This window comes from Eucalyptus grandis, chromosome 11 (genome assembly GCF_016545825.1).
Source record: "Eucalyptus grandis isolate ANBG69807.140 chromosome 11, ASM1654582v1, whole genome shotgun sequence".
Lineage (NCBI taxonomy): Eukaryota > Viridiplantae > Streptophyta > Magnoliopsida > Myrtales > Myrtaceae > Eucalyptus > Eucalyptus grandis.
Window position 1 is genome coordinate 47799884 of NC_052622.1, and position 18629 is coordinate 47818512.

The 18629-nt window shown below is 42.7% G+C and overlaps 2 protein-coding genes across 2 annotated transcripts; one reads left to right on the forward strand and one right to left on the reverse strand.

Annotated features, from left to right (window-relative positions):
- Positions 1 to 3729: 3729 nt before the first annotated feature.
- LOC104433512 (cyclin-dependent protein kinase inhibitor SMR6) lies at positions 3730 to 4757 on the forward strand. The gene has a single exon (XM_010046282.3). The coding sequence runs from the start codon at positions 4173 to 4175 to the stop codon at positions 4530 to 4532; it is 360 nt and encodes a 119-aa protein (XP_010044584.2). The 5' UTR covers positions 3730 to 4172; the 3' UTR covers positions 4533 to 4757.
- Positions 4758 to 12059: 7302 nt separating this feature from the next.
- LOC104433511 (ARM REPEAT PROTEIN INTERACTING WITH ABF2) lies at positions 12060 to 14637 on the reverse strand. Its single transcript, XM_039305649.1, has one exon. The coding sequence runs from the start codon at positions 14451 to 14453 to the stop codon at positions 12552 to 12554; it is 1902 nt and encodes a 633-aa protein (XP_039161583.1). The 5' UTR covers positions 14454 to 14637; the 3' UTR covers positions 12060 to 12551.
- Positions 14638 to 18629: the final 3992 nt, after the last annotated feature.

Below are 18629 nucleotides of genomic sequence, written 5' to 3' on the forward strand. Positions count from 1 at the left end.
AATATAAAGATTCTTAATTAGTTTAATATGAAATTGGCTTATGTGGGCTAAATTGAACTCGGCTCATAATGAGAGGACATAGTTGAAGTATCTTAAAAAATTGTGTAGTGAAGAGCAATCGCATTGAGTTAGTAATTTTGAGAGTAATAAAGGAGAAGCACTTAAGGGTTGGATTGTTGTGTTTTGCATCAAGAATGCTGGATTCCAAATCAAGTTAGGATGCTATTTTCGACAGCCAACAACCTCTTTTGTCAAAGCTCTTGGTTTTCCTCATCCCCATGAATTATTGCAGCTACTTTGTCCCTAATAGTTATATGCACTGACCTCTGTCATTTCATGGACCTGTTGCAAAACTCTCTAACCATAGCCAATAACAAGGCAACACAACTGTAAAAGCAAATTTATGGACCTTTGTTATTTCATGGATCTCGAATTTTGGATCGTCGTTGTTTCGCAGTAAGAATGATGGAATCCAAATCAGGTTGCGATGCAATTTTCGCGGCCAACAACCTCTTCATGGAAGAGGTTCTTGGTTTTCCTCCTCCCCATGAATCATTGCAGCTACTTTGTCCTTAACAGCTACACACACCGACCTTTGTCATTTCGTGGACCTTGTTGCATAACTCTTTAACCATTGCCAATAACAACACGACACAACCGTGAAAGTAAATTCAATTCGTGTTTTTAGGATTCCTACTCCCCGGTCATTGTAGACACAAGTCTTGTGGGTTTTGATTCATTTCCAATGCGGTGATGAGCTTAGGCTTGGGTTTCCACTGGGTTCGCCGGATTAGCCTTTTTCGCTTTTACTTCTTTTAGTTTTGTTCGCTAGGCTGTGGCTTTTGAATTAGCATTTGCTCATCGTCCATGCATCAATTACGCGCCTACTTGCTTGACGATAAACGTTAGCCTTTATCCGTACGGGAAAAAGCAAAGCAGCATCACATCACGTTGTGAACATTTAATTGCCGGATGATAGGAAAGTCTGATTTCTAGTTAGTGCGAAAGTCAATCTTAGACATCATGACTTCTTTGGTATGTCAATTGTACGAAGAGGCATGATGAGCTAAATTAAAGATGCTCATAATGAAGAGCTTATAAACATGATGGCGGTGATGAGGGCATTGAACGGCGCACTGCTGGTTTGCCATTGAAGAAACAACCAATATCCACGTGATATAAAAGATTGGTCCCTGACTGTCTCGTCGGGTCGATTCCTAGGGATCCTTCAGGTCTGGACCAAGATCATCGAGTGAAGTAGGCCGTATTTTAAGGCCATCTTTTCTTGTATACATCCCCCAACTTCTACGACTGGGAGTGACAGGCCTTCACGGGCCTACTGTGATGCCATGTAGATGGCTTTCACGTGCTAAGTTGCTGCTGAGCTTTGTCCTGCGTTTTGCGTGAACATGACGAATCATGAGTTTCTTGATTATTGTGGGTGTAGGAGTCGCTTACGAGGGCTTTAGAGAGCTCTAAAATGTATGTCGGCGCGGGGCCTATTTCAATCCAGAAGGAATGTTTATGCCCAAAATGTCAGCTTTCAGTTTCGACTTTCCTTACCATACTAACTACTAACGAGCCCCTAAATTGATATCTCCACCTTAAAAACAACTCGAGACAATTAATTATTGGCTGATGCTATGAACACTTCACGATCTTCACTTTCCTGAATAAAAAAAATAAAGACAAACAAGTACTGATGAACTTCAGTTGATATCGGCACGAAACGTTTCCAGGTTTGTTTCGAGTTTCTGGTGAAAAAGTGGGGCGTGAAAAGTAAAGTTTCCATCACCTAACATAAGAAAGGAACCGCCATATTAAATCAAGTCGAATAAGATGTGTTATTAACAGTAATGGTGAAGTCAATGTTACCTTGGGAAAAGATATTAAAAAGAACGGAATATGAGAGGGAGCGGAGGCGGGGTCAGCTAGCTACGTAACTTAGCATTCAAAAGCGCGAATAAAATCTGGCTTTTCTAGCCAATGAGATCCATCCTGCGGATTTGGATGCTTTGACTTTTACGGGATAGAGAACTTTAACCCTGTTCCGAAGGAGACTTTCAGGAACGGTTAAAGAGCGTAAACTCAAAGCAAAGCCTCGCTAAAACCCTCCTTTATTATCTCTTTCATGGCATCGAATGTGGCATTATTTTCCGCCTTTCTTACCTTCCTTTCACGTCTCTCTTTGCCATTGGCTTTCTTTCACGTGGAGAAAGCGCTTTTCTTGAAAATCAAAAGTACCCTTCAAAGCGCAATAAAGGGTTTCTCGATTACAAGGTTTTGAAGCGAAGGAGGAGAAGATCTCGGACTGACTCAGGGACAACGAAAAAGGGAGGGTTCGATCGTGAGCACCAGCTAAGCTCGGCAAAGATGCAAATGCAGCCAGTTGCCGGAAGTTGATTAGTGTCAGATCGAAGGGATTGTTTTTCTGTCATAGTGCCCCACCACATTAGTAGCATATAATTGGTCGGTGGTGCTGGACACAGTAACGATGATTAGGTTTTAGCGCAGTGGCCAATAGCAAAGGGCGCTGTAAGGCTAGTACAACCTGACATTTTACCCCGTTTTTAACTTTAGCACGTTTATCAGAAGCATCAGGACTCATGAGGACGTAACCGACCGGACTGCAACTTGATGCTTATGCTGTTTGGGTCCAGCACCTATGACAAGGTTTTGATCCACCGGGTTCAGGAGTGATTTGAAGGTACAGGTTTCACTTAGGTGAGGAATGATGAGTGAAAAATTAAAGAGTAGATAATTCACTAATAGGAAAAAGGCAGAGTAATGTTCAGACAAAAGATTAGCTAATGCGCATTATATAGTTGTTGTCCTAGAGTTACCGGCCCTCTAGAAATTGAACACGTCGTGTCCAGTTGGTAAGGTCGGCATCTTTCTCCAGTGAAAGAAAATGACGATCATTCATGTCTACTAAGCGAGGAAAAGAAAATAGTTGGGCGGTAAATGATTTACCGTCGTTGCTCGATGAGCTCGAGAAAAACCGTTCGATAGAAAATGTTTTCAACTTGTTGAATGATAACAAATCTCAGGAATGTCAAGATCTGCAGTGTCTTGACATAGATGTTAGCTTTGTTCTTTTGAAATTTGAGGTGCCTATAACTCTACCATGCTAATGTTTTAGTACTGAGCATTTGTCAGCGGCAACTACCAGTCATTCAGCCCATTTCTAAACGGGACCGATTCATGAATCATGTCAGAAATCACTCCGACCAAAGATTCTTCAGCTCAATCAGCTGTTCTTGAAACTGATATCGAAATGATTCTCCTTAAATGATTTGATTCCAATATTTTCCGATTCTCCTGCTCATCAAAGAATGAAATCGAAATGATAAATAACCTAATTACCGAAAAGCCTTTTAATAAGAGCAAAGGACAATGATGAGCCCCAAAATTTCTGGGCTGGGGAGGGAAAGAGAGACTAAAGAAAAAATATAGGGATTAAATTAAGGGGATAATGATGGTGGAAAAGGGAAAGGAATATTATTTTTTGTTTGGGAGGGGGGGACTGTTGGTGATCCCCATATTCCCACCACTCTCTCCCCCAAAAGATTTGGCGCCAAAATCCGAGTCAATCTGTTGCTGCTGCTGCTGCCCGCCCGGTCAGCCACATTCACGGGCAACCCCCCGTCCCTCCCTCGCTCCTCTTTCACACATCACATTAATAAAAAAAGTCTTCTTTATTTTTCTCCCCCTGCTTATGTCACGAGTTTCCTCGGGTTCTCTCCATCTCCCTCCCCTCTCTCTCTCTCTCTCTGATCTCTCTGGTATATACAGAGAGACATTGAACATATGCTCTTCCTCATTTAAAGCTAGCTCTCTCTCTCTCTCTCTCTCTCTCTAGCGCCTGATCTTTCAAAAATTCCCATCTTTTATAAGCTCCCTTTCCTTTCACCCGAACGACCAGACACCCTTTTCCATCTCCTTCCTTTCCTTCCTTCGCCTCTCGCTCTTTGCGCGGACTTTCCATCTCTTTTCCTTCTCTTCGATTCTCCTATCATCATCACCCACAAAGAAAAAGACCGACCACCTTTATTCTCCTCCTCCTCCTCCTCCTTCGTTTTATTCTCTCCTCAAAGTCTTTCCTCTTTGCCACACCACCGTTTTTCCCTTGGGTCGCGACGCGCAGGCGGGCGGGCGGGGCGCGCGTATTTATGATCATGGGGTTCCAAGAGAAACGCCACCAGGTGGATAAAGGGCTCGACATGGAGGGCAAGGCGACGTGGGTCATCGCCGGGATCTCGCTGCGCTCCCCGTTGAAGCCGATATACACCGGCTCCTCGCGGAGCCGCGGCGAGTGGGACGACGACGGCGGCTGCGGCGGCGAGGAGGAGGAACTCTCCACGACCCCGACGGGGGAAGAGGCGAGGATCCCGGTTAAGTTCACGTGCCCGCCGCCGGCCCCGAGGAAGCGGAAGCCGGCCTTGAAGTACCGCTACGACGGAGTTAGGGAGTTCTTTAACCCTCCGGATTTGGAGAGCGTGTTCATGCGCAAAGCCGAAAGGGCTAACTGATTATGGGAGAGATTTGTGTAGTTGTTAAAAAGGTTGTATTATGGACTCCAGTTTCTGCTCATTTTCTTTACCTTTTCCCGTAACTATCATTTCTCTTTTTCTCTCTCTTCATTTTCTTTCTTTTTTCTTTTTTGTCCTTGTATGCTATTGTCTGGTTAGTAGCTAGTGGAGGCTAGTGATGTGTACATAACATTTTTCATTCAATAAAATCCGCGATTAGGCAAAGTTTCCTTCTTTCTCTTTCCAAGAAAACCAGGCGGTGTTTGAATCTTTGGCTTGTTAAATTCGAACAGATTCATATAATGCCGTCTCCCCGCGAAGTAGCAGCAGTCTTGGCTTTACTTGGTGAAATAGGAGGAGGCATCGAGTTTCCATAGCGAAATTTGCCTTTGGTCCCCTCTCTCTCTCTCTCTCTCTCTCTCATCTTTTTCAGGCTTCTCTCAAGTTTGGTGAGTTGATACGGCCAAGAAATTCTGGATCTTCCGTACATAGCGCATTCTCAAGAGTTCTCGATCTGCTTCCATATTGCCCGCTCCGAGCTGAAGAATTACGTAAACTATCGCTTTTTACATTATGCACGACTGTAACCTATCATCTTTATCTTTGTTCAAGTCGACATGAAACGCCCACTCTGACAGCAAGTGGGATTTCTAGAAGCAACTCAAAAATATGGGTCATTCACCAAAGAAGAACTGGCAAAAACAAAGGAGGAAACAAGAAAAAGGGATAAAAAGGAGAACCAAAGCTTTTGTTAATGGCTTCAAAAGAGAGGGAAAACAGATAGATCTTTTTCGCTTTCGATGCCTTAACAGTCAAAAGGCAAAGCTTTCAATTCCTAGAGAGCTCAAACATATGTTGGGTCAAATCCACATTTTCAACTCATAGACCTCTCATCTCTTTTCGCCCGCTGAAGAGTTTGTGCAGCAGATGTTCTCTCTCTCTCTCTCTCCCTCTCTCTCATCCCTCAGTGGGATGATGATGCGTGAGAGAGTTGTCTTTCCCTTCCGTTCAAGCCACAAGTCAAAGTTGAGCTTCAAATAGAGGACTGCGAGTGTGAATGTGGCCCAAAAGCCTTTTCGAAAGGAGAGAGGTAAAGGCAGATCCTTTTCAAGGGGTCGTCTATGTGGGATTGGATGATGAAGAGAGATCGATGCTGGGTTCGTCACTGATGTTGATTGGGACGAAGCCCCACATGACCCTCAGTCGCACCCATGGAACCCCACCAAACCCTCCTACGGCTACCACACCTTTTATTCTCTCTTAACCATCATAATCATCAAAACCCTTTTCTTTACATTACTTCTCTGGCCCCTCTCTCTCTCTCTCTCTCTCTCTCTCTTTCATGAGTCATGTCCCACATGCATGTATGCATGCATGTATACATACTTGCCTAACCCACCTAGGACTCCTTGGTGCTCAAATGGATGGCTAGTGGGGAAAGGTTCTGGGTGATGGGTTTGATTTAGACAAAAAAAAAAAGTACGGCACCCATGTGGAAAGAGGCCCTTTTTTTTTTCTTTTTTTTTGGGGGTTGTGGCCCTTTTGAGAGATTAGAATCCTATGCTCTTGCTGAATGGACCAGCTAAGATATGCATTTTTACTCACTTTCATGCCACCATTATTATAACCCCTTTTCATTGTCAAGTGCTTCTCACCAATAATTGACTCGCCTCCTCTCATACATGTCCGAATAAACTAGAATGTTTAACACTAAAAAAGTAGAGGAGTCTTTAACTTTTTATGGGGGCGAGAATGTGCGGTGGCCATGAAAGAAAAAGGGCAGATGTTCCACCTTATCTCTTCCAGTTTGTATTGAGCAAACTCCCCCACCTTAAAGAAACCCTTCTTGGGATCGGAGACGGCATTGAGTCAATGGCATCGTAACACGTAGAGTACGAGCTTCTGAACCTTGAGCTTGGCGGGTAGCTGTAGTCTGTGCCGGTATTGATGCGCTTCGGATTTTGATTATTTCATTAACTAAAAGATCTTGCTTTCGTGATCCCTTTTCTTTTTTTTTTTTGTGGGCATTATTGGAGACCACATGCACAAGGGGGGAGGGATCTCCACCCTTATTCGGTGGTTCCCCTGGTGAATTGTTTTATCTTTAGCATGAGAGAAGATGGATTAGGATTGCTATTTTGACCGTATTGATGGGGACAAGAGGAAGAGGAATAATAGTACTTATTTATTATAGTGATGGGGGTCGGAGATAGAAGAACACGCTAATTGAGCTCGATTTTGATTTTTCTTCTCCAGAGCCTCGCATGTTGCCACTTTGGACACCCTTTGATACGGTTTAATTCTCTTTTTTGCTCCATCTATTTTCCGAAACAAGATATAATTCCGAAAAACATTTTCCAAAAATCAATTAGTAAAAAATGATAATACTTTCCGTTGTTTGATTGAACATAAAAATGAACTAAAAACATATTTTCGTTGTTTGGTATGGAAAATCTAATATTATTTTTCTAAATAAAACATACACTATTTGGGCGTTAATAACTTGAGCATGAATGGTCGAGGAATCGAGTATGAGCACCAGGTCCTAGGTTTGGTTTTGATGGACCCCAACTCGGACACTGGGGATTAGGGCATGGGCACTTGGGTTTTAGGCCTTGCCTTGATGAACTGGGGTGTCAATGCTAGGATGTCAAGCCTAGCCTTGATGGAACTGAACATGGGTACCAAAATCCTGGACTTGACCTTGATGGACTTGGGCATGGACACTAGGAAAATAGGCCTTGATGGACTTGGGCACGGGCACCAATGTCCCTAGCCCTTGGCCTCAATAGATCCTGCCTCGGGCATTAGGGACCCAAACTTGGGCATTGAGGACTCGAGCCTAGATGTTGGTAATCTGAGCTAGGTATTGGGATCCCGAGCTTGGCCTTTGTGGACCCAAGCCTAGGTGTTGGGGGTTCGAAGTTGGTTACCAAGATCCCGAGCTTAGCCTTTGTGGGCCCAAGTGTTGAGGCACCAGGCATAGGCACCAAGGCTTTGGGCCCAACCTCAATGGGTGAGGGGGCCGGGGGCCTAGGCCTAGCTATGTGGTCCCAATCTTGATGGACCCAAGCACAGGCTTTAGGGACTCAGGCAAGGTATCAGAGACCTAGTCCTAAACGGCAAGGACGCAAGAATCAATGCTAGGGTTTTCATGCTCAAATGTAGACTTTCAAGTTTAAGAACCAATACTTAGTTATTTTTTATAAAATGATCTGCAATCTTTTAAAGAGGGAATCATTTTGTTGGATTCAAGCATAGGTTGTCCTTTGATTAGGAAATCCGTAGACTCATTTTCGTAAGTGAACGAAACTCTGATAAATGTTATCCACAAAACAAACGAAGCCTTATAATCTTGTATATTTCCCGTGCAAGAGATACAGAGAACATAGTCACACTAGCTTCTTCATGCTTGTTAATGGTTTAGTAGAAATGTTTTAATTAGGCTCCATTTGTTTTGTAGAAAATGTAATTATTTTCCAATGTTCGGATAAAAATTGAAAATGAAGTGGGAAACATTTTTTGTGTTCAATAAGGAAAATAATTTCCTTCATATAATCTTTTTCATTTATTTTATTTTTTAAATGGATTTTTCATATTTTTTAAAAAATTGATTTTTAATTATTTTCAATTTTTAAATCTATTATTAATTTTTTTTTCTTTTTTTCTTTTTCTTTTCTTTTTTTCTTTGTTTTCCATCTCCTTTTTCTTAGCTGGTCGCCGGCCATGGCGATGGCCCACATCGGCCATCGGCGAGCTCGCCGATGAGCACAAGGCTTGCCGCTCCCCAGATTGGCGAGCGCGAGTGTCTAGCTTGAGGTTTGCCAGATTGATGAGCGCGAGCTCAAGGTTCACTTGGTGATGGCTGACGACTAGCCAAGAAAGAAGAAGATGGGAAACAAAGAAAAAAAATGAAATAGAAGAGGAAAAGGAAATTAAAAATAATTTAAATAAAAAAAGAAAATAAGAAAAAGAAAGGGGAGGAGGAAGTGATGATTTGTAGAGGTGTGAGATAAGAGAAATTAAGTGAGGAAAATATTTTTCACTTTTCAAAAGTGGAAAACATTTTCCCCTAATTTAGAAGACTTTTTTTCTTTCTTGGAAAACATTTTCCCTAAGGAATTCATTTTCCGTGAAACAAACGCCGGAAAATCCGGAAAACGTTTTCCCAGAAATTATTTTCTGCAAAACGAATGGAGCCTTTAGTCACATTAGAAATGTTAATAACTTATCTAGGTCAATAATATTCATGTAATAACCCGGCCCTAAAGCCACCTGCCTCGACAAATTTATGGGAGTATTTCACGATTATACGTCGCTTTGCTTAATCCTGATATACAAACGCTTCTGATCTGTTCCAACTTCTTGTAATTTAGTATACCGTGTAAGATAACCCAATTGGTGAGAAAATTCACAAGGTTTATCTCTACAATACCCTCGGAGCTAATGAATAAGATGGGAATCATTTAGTATTTTTGTGCTCATATTTGACTTTGTATTAGGAAAATAATCTATTCTTCGTACTTTCATTATCATGTCATGATAAGTTGCAAAGAGTTTGTAGCTTCGGCTCTCAATGAACTGTTTACTATAAAAACCGTAAATCACTATGCCCTTAGGGAAGCATCATGAACTTGCCAAGATTTTAATGAAAGATTTTGGAGACAAATACATTAAAGTCCCTGAACTAATTTTGACAGCGTTCTTATTTGGTCCCTGTATTTTCTCCGGGGCTCGTAAGACCTAAGATCTTTAAACTTCTACGAAGTTGTGTAATTGCAAAACAAACAATTAGACTATAAATCCTGTTGGTCGTGCTTGACATGAATGGTCGCCTTCGGTTTCTTCGTAGCATTTCGAAGAAATTGACACTTCCGTAAGCGAGTGATGCACAACCAGATGATTTTCCTCCCACTGCACAAACACATAACTATAATTTCTAAGAACCAGCATGCTATTTATACACATAGATTTGCCTCGATGAATTTATAAGCAGAATTCTCTGATCTCCTGATGCTTGCTTAAGGACGAGAGTTACTTACGACAAGAGAGACGAATTTTATTATCTTGGGGGCCGAAAACGAGAGAGACGAAAGGATGCCAGGAGAAATTGCAGCTTATTCGACCGGTTGAGTTGGAAACCATTAAGCAAGAAACGTACTGGTGTATTGATGGAAAGAGACTCCATAAGTTTGAACATACCTGAATCCTATTGCTGTCTGATGCATATGGTCCACTGCAAAAACCGGACATTACTAAACCGAGGCACAAAGCCATCATGCCGACATCCTAAATGCTAAACGAGTGATCTTGTATCTCTTGTACGTTTTACTCTACTACTACTACTACCAGAATTCGCCTGTGCGTTCTTTCCAATTTTGAGCGGATCATCGATGATTGGAAAAGGGACGACGATGTTTATGTATGGGTGTAGTGGTATGGTACGCATGCAGCTGTCTCTTCTTCTTGAAAGATGATTGGGCTTTGTGTCGTCGGCTGAACCTGGAGCGACCAGCCTCTTCTATGACAAACGAGGGTAACTGGATGTTTTAGGATTGACCGAGCTGGGCCTTCTTTTCAACTCTCTTCAGGTGGACCAATTTCTGACTAAAACAAGACGGGCTCGTCCGAAGGAGTGAGAATTTAGGGGCAAAATCCCAGAGGCCCCGCTTAATCTACCAGCCGATGGAAACTCGTCAAGAGAAATCTTTTGATAAGGAAGTTTTATTAAAGTTTCAGTGAGGATTACTCGCTACATCTGGCATTTTGATTTTATTAGCGAGGGGCGTCTTTTAGGAAAATCCTTCTTGTTTCATCTATATTCTTGTCTTCCCTGTCCTTGTCACTCTCGTTCCTGTCCTCCGTCACACCCATCAGCTACCAAATTTGGTTGGACGGCATGGATTTGAGCAAACCCTTTTTCTCTCCCCCATCTTTTGGCTAATTCAATTAAGAAATCTAAATGAACAGCAGTGGCAAGAGTATATACACTCATAAACTCCTGAAGATGGCGCCTGGTGGTGGATCAAATGTGGATGATCTCGACATGGTAAGAAACCTGACAGGGTTCCTGTATCAAAACTTCACACTGATAGAGACCGTCCCATTGGCAACAATACCATTAGCGACTTTCCTTCAGACCATTTGGCTTTGAGGGCTCTCTCCCAAAACCCAGATCTAGAGTTCTAGGGTAAGCAGAGAGCGAAGCTACACAAGGCAGGACTGCAATGTAATCAACAGAAAGTAATGAGCTAACATTTTTAATAAACAGCAATTAACTAATGGTTTTGCTAATGTAACCATGCTAGGAAACGAACCAGAGGCAGAAGACCATCCCTCTAAGCAGCGGAAAGGTAATTCATAGCGAGGAACAATGCATGTAATAAGATCCTTCAAGAAAGATATCTAGTCCCAGGAGGCTCTTATTATGGGATGGTCACTGGGCAGACCTCTCCGTCTGGATGACAACGTGTATTTGCCATTTACATGCAAGTAGAAGTAGGAAAGTAAGGTGTCTTGTCTACATGTCATAGATCGGCCTGTCACAATGTTGAAACGTACAATAGAAAAACTCAAAAAATGCATCCTTTCCACAAGTTTCACATCCCAGAAGATGCATGAAAATCCACACGGCCAATGAGAGCAGTTACATGTAAATCAATTGCATATTTCCAGGATTCTCCAGCTACACAGGTTATTGCAGCATAATGAAATTTTTATCTAATTCAAAGGGCATCAAGTGACACCTTATAGATGTAAACGCAGCATTAGTAAGGTTTACTTCTAACCAAAAAGAACGGCTGATTCAACAGATTACACCAGATTACACCAGATTACAAGCTGCAAGTCAAGTTTCTCCCAAAGATTGCTCAAACCACAGATTGCACTATTAGAAAATTCCCCTAAATGGAGGAAAGAAGTGATTTTCTAACTGCGATGAACTCAGAGAAGCAGGAACACGGTTTTGTGCCATGCTGCTGAGCTCTGCCATCACCACAACTCCTTTGACAGCCTTGTATCCTGGCTTAACAAATCTGAAAAGGCAAGATCAATGATGAAAACTTAAAAAGTTCATCATGACCGAGGACTCTTTTCTTATCTTAGCACCAAAATGGTTGTTGGGCAGTCAAAATAGCAACAAATTGCATTTCAACCCTTTACCAAAAAAAAAAAAAAAAAAAACAAATTGCATTTCAACCAAAGAAAGATTATTATCCTGCACAGGTGATTTCTGAAAGACTTCTAAAAGAAGCACATGATGCAGCCAATCTTTTTGCCACAAACAAAAACGGATTGATAGATGCAGGATGTCCATGGTGCAAGAGTTAATTGGAACCAAAAAAACTGCTGACTATTCATACGTGATACACATTTTTGAAAACCCTCCCAAATACAGAACGCCTTAAATGGCTCCCATTCTCACCAAATGAAGAGATAGAACGGAAAGGGCAAAATAGGAAGAAAAGCAAAACCGAGTCAGCATCTCTAAGCACAATGCCAAAGCAACTTCAAATGCTAAAGAAGAAATCAACGCAATTCTTCCCTTGATGATTATTTATCTCTGATGCAGACAACTCAAACCAGTTGGAGACAAAGTAAAAGTAATTGCTCAACATAGACTAACTCTTCAGGTAAACAGTATTCACACGGTAGCATATTTCCATCTAAACACCATCTGAAATCTAAGATTTCACCAAAGTAGCACTCATATCCCTAGTCCAAAATTACACTAGCTCATGATCTAGACTATAAACATTGAATCACCACATAACCCACTTTAAAAGAGACAACATCCTTAGAATGCAACCAAAAAAGAGCAAGGACAGCAGGACTATGCTGCTTCACTAAAGAATGTTTGCACAAACTAAGGTCTCTATTTTGGCAAACATATCGCTACCGTCAGCAGATTACATTGTTCAAAATGAACATTATCTTTATACCCTGAATTTTCTCCATATACAAGCGAAGCTGATCCGAATAAAACAGCCCTGAAAATCACCAGGTCCAGTGGCTCATTCATTATATTTCAACCAAGTAAGACGGCTTCTGAGGATGGCCGCCCGCATGGAACATCTTAAGGTGATAAATTGCATCACTAATCAGTTCTCGCAAATCAGGGTGTTGGGCAGCAACTGAACGATCAGCTCCCTCCAGGGCAGTCAACACCCTGGCCTGTTCCAGGGCCTCGCTATTGCCAGAACTTATTGCAAGGTAGCAGAGTAGATACAACCCATGCAATTGCATCCTTCCACTGCCCTTTAGCAGTATCATCACAGGTGGAACACCTTTAGACTCGATTATTGCCCTCGCATGCTCCTTACATAGAAAATTATCTGGACATACAAACTTCTCCAGAGAAATAGCAGCTTCAGTTGCTACTTCTTGGTGCGAGTGGTTAAGTTGACTTACTAGTGGCACAAGAACACGAGTCTCCCTAGCTGGAAATGTCCGAGCCAGCGAGCCGATGGATTTAATCGCAGGAACTCGCAAGGATGGAGAGTCTATCTCCTTCATCACCTTCAAGAGCTGATCCACAACCGATTTTGCAGCAGGTGAGTTGGTCTTAAAAGCCGCGCGTCTAAAGTCGGCATTAGCCTCCGCTGCAGCCGTGATCTCCATAATAGTCATCAAGCAGTTACGCTGCAAATCACCTTGCTCGTCTAACAACTTCGCCAGACAAAGCAACCCCTTTGTCTCTGTAATCTTCTTACTATTCAACAAACTCCCTCTAGCAAGCATCCACAATGCCTCAGCGCAGCCCGTCTTCAGCCTCATTTTAACCTCGGGCTTCTCATTCTCCCGGTCTTTCTTATGACTTCCCGACCTACTACCATCCGAATATGAGTTATGGCTGTTCAGTTTCCCTAAAGATTTACTTTCCTTTTCCTTATTAATCTGGACAATGGAATGAATACTCTGCATAGGCTTCCCAGCTTTAGGATCATCCACGAACATATCAAACGACAACAGCGTTACCAGAGGCCGAATAGCATTCTCTCTAGCGAAATCCTCCCGAGCAAGTGGGCAGTGTTTCGCCATACTCACCACCAAGCTCGCCACCTGAATCTGCACGCGCATGGGCGCATCCCCGAGAATTTGCACAATAGTCTGAACCCCGAGTTCGTTCACAATCGCCTGCACCCTCGCTTGATCATTGGCCAAGTATTGAAGCGCGGTGGCGGCGGCTATTTGAGCATCGGGAGCCGAAGTCTCCTTCAGGAGCTTGAGCAGCGGGGGGACGCCGCCTTCCTCCACGATAATCGTTTTGTTCCTGTCATTGTCCCGCGCGAGCGAAGCCAACTCGTTCGCGGCCTCAATTCGATCGGGCAAGGGCCCCATGTGAATCGAGGCGATGAAGGACCAGACCCAGGACAGAATCGGGTCATTACTCGCGATCGGAGGCAGCGAGAGCTCGATACCGCCACCGCCCTTACCGTCGGAGCCGAGGACGCTGAGCAACCACTTGAGGTCCCCGGCGGAAGCGTCGAGGAGGCCCCCGAGCTTCCGGAAATCGGCGGCGCTAGTGATGGTGACGACGCGGCGGAGGATGCTCTGGTGCTTGCACTTGCGGGCCAGGGCGAGGGCGCGCTCCAGGTGGCGCGAGACGTCGGTGGCGACGCGGCGGACGGGGCGGTCGTAGAGGGACTGGGCGGAGGTGGTGAAGCGGACGAGGGAGCGGAGCATCTGGGAGAGGCGGTCGACCTGCCTCCCCAGCTCCGAGCACTCCGACTTGAACGACTCCGCCTCGTCCACCGCGGAGCGGACGCGCTCCGACAGCATGATCGGGTGCGACAGCTCGTCCTCGATCCGCCTCTCCTCGGGCGGCGCGGGCGCTGGGGGCGCGGCGGCGGCGGCAGCGGCGGCCATCCTGGGGGCACGCGGCGGCAGTTCGGCGGAGGCGGCGCCGGTCTGCAGAACCATGTACGGCGGCGATCAGGGCTTCGATTGGGGCCGCCGATGACGATGACGCATTCGGGGTTCTGCCGAGGATGTCTGTCCGTCTCTCTGTATCTGTGTCTGGCTCTCTGGCTCTCTGGCTCCGTGCGGGAGTGTGGGTAAAGAAGGGAATGATGTTTAAGATTTTCGATTTTCGTCGTTCCTTATTTTATCGGGGATCGTCCTGAACCGTCCTAAATCGTCCTAAATTGTCCTAAATTGTTGTTTAATCCTTTTAAGGTTAATTGTTTTTAGGGAGAGCGCGTGGAAAAATTGGACCGGGGGGGATGATGAGTCAAAGGGGCGAGTCAAATCGGGGTCTTTGGGGCTTACGTTACGGAAACGGCTTGCTGACTCGGTGAGCTTCGCGGGGGCGTTCCGGGCACCCGCCTGGAAGGCGCCCCGGGTTCCTCGCTTTCCCCGGTCCCGCGGTCCCGCACCAAAACTAAATAAATGAACAAATTTGTTTCGTATGACTTTTGGTCGTCCCCATTGATTACCCAGAGTATTCCTTAAATTTCCAAGAAAGCAGTAGCTTAATTTTGACCTCTACTGTTTATTTCGCCTTGGGCAACGAGAAAAAAGACTTGACATTTTCGTAATTTACTAGATTTACCCGTTGATTACCCGTTGACTCCCCCTGTAAGCCTAATCAAGCAAATTAGATAAGCATTTTATATAATATTTGTGAATGCAATCGAGGAAAATGACACTATAAGTGTCATGATTTTCGTACGCCCATCACTTTTGTATTATAACATTTCGAGCAATCGCTTTAGTGTCATAACATTTTGAATGATCGCTTCAATGCCATAATTGATTGAAGTTAACGTTATTAAACCTGAACGACATTGTTTGACCATCTATCTATCCCAAATTAATGAATTGGGGACAAAATTCCAGTGCGAGCCCTAACGCTAATTCATCAAATTGGGGGCAATTTAGTTTCTTAGTTTTTAGGGGCAATTAGGGGCAATCGTTAGATGAAGAGTGGAAAACAATCATTTTGCTCTTGATTTCTTCTTCTCCTCTCCGATTTTTTGCTCTTTTTTTAAGATAACGAATTTCAATGTTGTTGCGATCAGGCCTTCGAATCAAATTTTGTCGTGGATCATCTCCGGTCATAGAAGAGTGAGGACCACATACTAGCAAAATCATGGTGACCACAGAGATGATCTACTAGATTCGTTGGAGGTTCATTATTCTTGATTGTAAATTCACATAACTCAACAGAGAGATTTTTTTTTTCCAGTACAATTTTGTTGGCGTCGTCGGTTGCCTTAGGACTAAACGGTAGTTAAGAAAATGATTGGAGAAGATGAAGGAAAATGTAATTTGGTTGGCTAAAGACAAAAACGAACCAAGAAGTCAAAGGAGGAGGAGGAGGAGGAGTATGGCAACTTTCAACAAGGATTTGATCAAATTTTTAAAATTTACCACGTCAGACATAAAAATTTGACAAAATAAAAAGGCCAACTTTTACCTGAATTTATTGTCGGAGGTGCTTTTTTGATCAATGACGAAGCATTTAATTCATTAAATATCAAAAAGACAATATATATTATGGGTTTTTAAACATAAAAGATGCATTTACGTGATTATTTTTTTTACAGATATTGTGTTCAATTGGTCACTAAAAAGTTTTGACATTAAAACGAGCGTCGAAATGAAATTATAACATTTTTCATTTCCTCTTCCCATGAAATCATATGGAAATTCTAGTAAGTTCCTCAACAAGGCACATATAATATCTACATATTCTATGATAGTGCGTGTCAGCCTCAATGAGTGCGCTAGGACACTTATCAACCAATCAAATAAGGAGAATATATTACTCATGATATGCTGTTTCTTTTTCCTTTTTGGTGTGTGTTATGCATTGACGACGCTGTGGAAATTAAAGTATTATTCGTTAAATTAATATTTAACAAATATCGCAATGATGTCAAGATCCAAAATAGAATACTACACACGTAATTTCATTAGCTTGTCTAGATTGATTTTTACTTCCTACCTTACATGAAGTTCATAAAAACTTGTGGCTCATGTATTCTAACTTTTTTTAAAAAAAATTAAAAATCCTTAAAAATTTCGCAGCATATAAGATTTATACTTGATTTTACGTACAATTATTTTCTTAATACTTTAGAGTACGTGCAATATATTAAGGTTTGGTGAAAAGTGAAAAGAGTGCCTTTTCCTTAAGGTTGGGGAGTTGGGTGGAAAATGAAAGACTCGAAGTCAAAAGCTCCTTTTTGACAAAACGTGATTTGCAAATGAGGAAAATAACACGTCGAACAGCACATTTTTTCTCCGTAAAAAGTAAAATAAAATATGGTACTTTGACGACCTGAGGGCCAACTACTGGTCAAGTCGAAAGTTGAAATGGTCAACCGAGTACACAGAACCATGTTTTTTGTCCTCCATTCAAGCTTTCTTTTTTCGCCTTTTCACCTGCATCACGAGAGTAATGGAAGGATACGGGAAAATTATCCACGAAGTCTTAAATCTTTTTATTGCACTTTTATTAATTTAATTTTAAATTTTTTAATTTTATTAATTGAGTTCTAAACTTTTTTATTTGTTGTCAATTGAATCTATCCAAATAATTTTCACTAGAAATTCTTGCCATTACATGAAAGTCGGTGAGTACTACATACAACCATCGATGCGACATTTGATAATTTTTAATAATATTTTAACATTTTAAAATATTTTTTCTAATTTTTTTTTTTTTTTTTTTTTGCTTCTTCTTCTTCCTTCTACCAGTGGCTGACCATTGGCCATACTGGGCTGACTGGCCTTGCCCATCATAGGTAAGGTGCAACCGGGCGAGCCCCAGCTACCGGAGCCCTTGCCCAAGCCAAGGCGACCTCGTTGGGCATCGCTCAAACATTGGCGACATTTGGCGAGGTCGCCTTGGCTTGGGTGAGGGCCAGCCTCGCCCGATTTAGCAAGGAAGCCCTCGCTAGGACTAGCCCGCCTAGGCAAGGTTCACCCTTGTCGTGTCTCACCAGCCCAAGTAAGGCTGACCCAAGCGTCACTTTTGCTCGGCTAACGCTTGGTGAGGCTAACCTTCGCCGGGGCTCGCCCTCGCCTAGCTGTGTCTCACCTATGGCAGGTGAGGCTATTTGGCCAAGCATAGTCGGTGGTTTGTCATCGGCAAAACGAAGAAGAAGAAACAAAGAAAAGAAAAAAAAAAAAAAGAAGAGAAAATTAGGAAAAAATTCAAAAATTCAAAAATATTAAAATATCATTAAAATTATCCATATCAACACTGGCAATCTTACATGGCACTATTAACATTCACATCAATGATTTCCGTCCAAAATTTGCCAAATAAACTCAATTGGTAAAAAGTAAAAATATTTAGGAGTCAATTAGTAAAATTAAAAAGTTTAGAGTTGAATTAGCACAAATACAATAAGTTTAAGACGTTTTGGATATTTTCCTGGAGAATCTGTGGGCATGGAATGTACCCGTATAACATGAATTTTCAGGCGCATCATGATTGATGAGGTCAAAGGAAGGCCCAGTTTACATTTTTGTCTCTCCGTATTCAAAGCAGGCTGAGTAACGAGGGAATTTAGGACTGTGTCGACTAGAATTAAGAACATTCGTTGCCATCGTTCACAATGAATGTCGTCGTTAGCTATAGCACATTGCCGATGGGATCAAACTTTGTGTGAATATAACTCGTCCGATGGCGTTTGGAATGTTCGAAAGAAAACCGTCATGAAACGAAGCCGGTCGTCGAGGACAGCAAACCCGAGACCATCACCGAAACTCAGTGCCGAAGTAACAACTAAAGCTGTCAATGATCAACAGGTTTAATTTTGTCGAACGCTGTCCTCGGATAGACCCATCAGAACACTGTACATGGAGTAGATGGGGAGAAGAAAATGCTGAATTTGACGCGTCGAGAATAATGGACTTTCCAAGCCAAACCCAACAAGTCCATTCCCGGTCAAAGTCTTCTACCTTATTCATTAAGAGATTACTTCCAGGAAGGAGGATGCATAAAGTTGCTGCTCAGCGAGACTTTCGAAAGCCATCGAACCTGCTTCCTCGATCTTACAATAACAACACAGTGTGGAAAGAAGATGATGGTAATAGTTTTGACTCTTGTCATGATAGTTTTGACTCTTGACTCTTGTCACG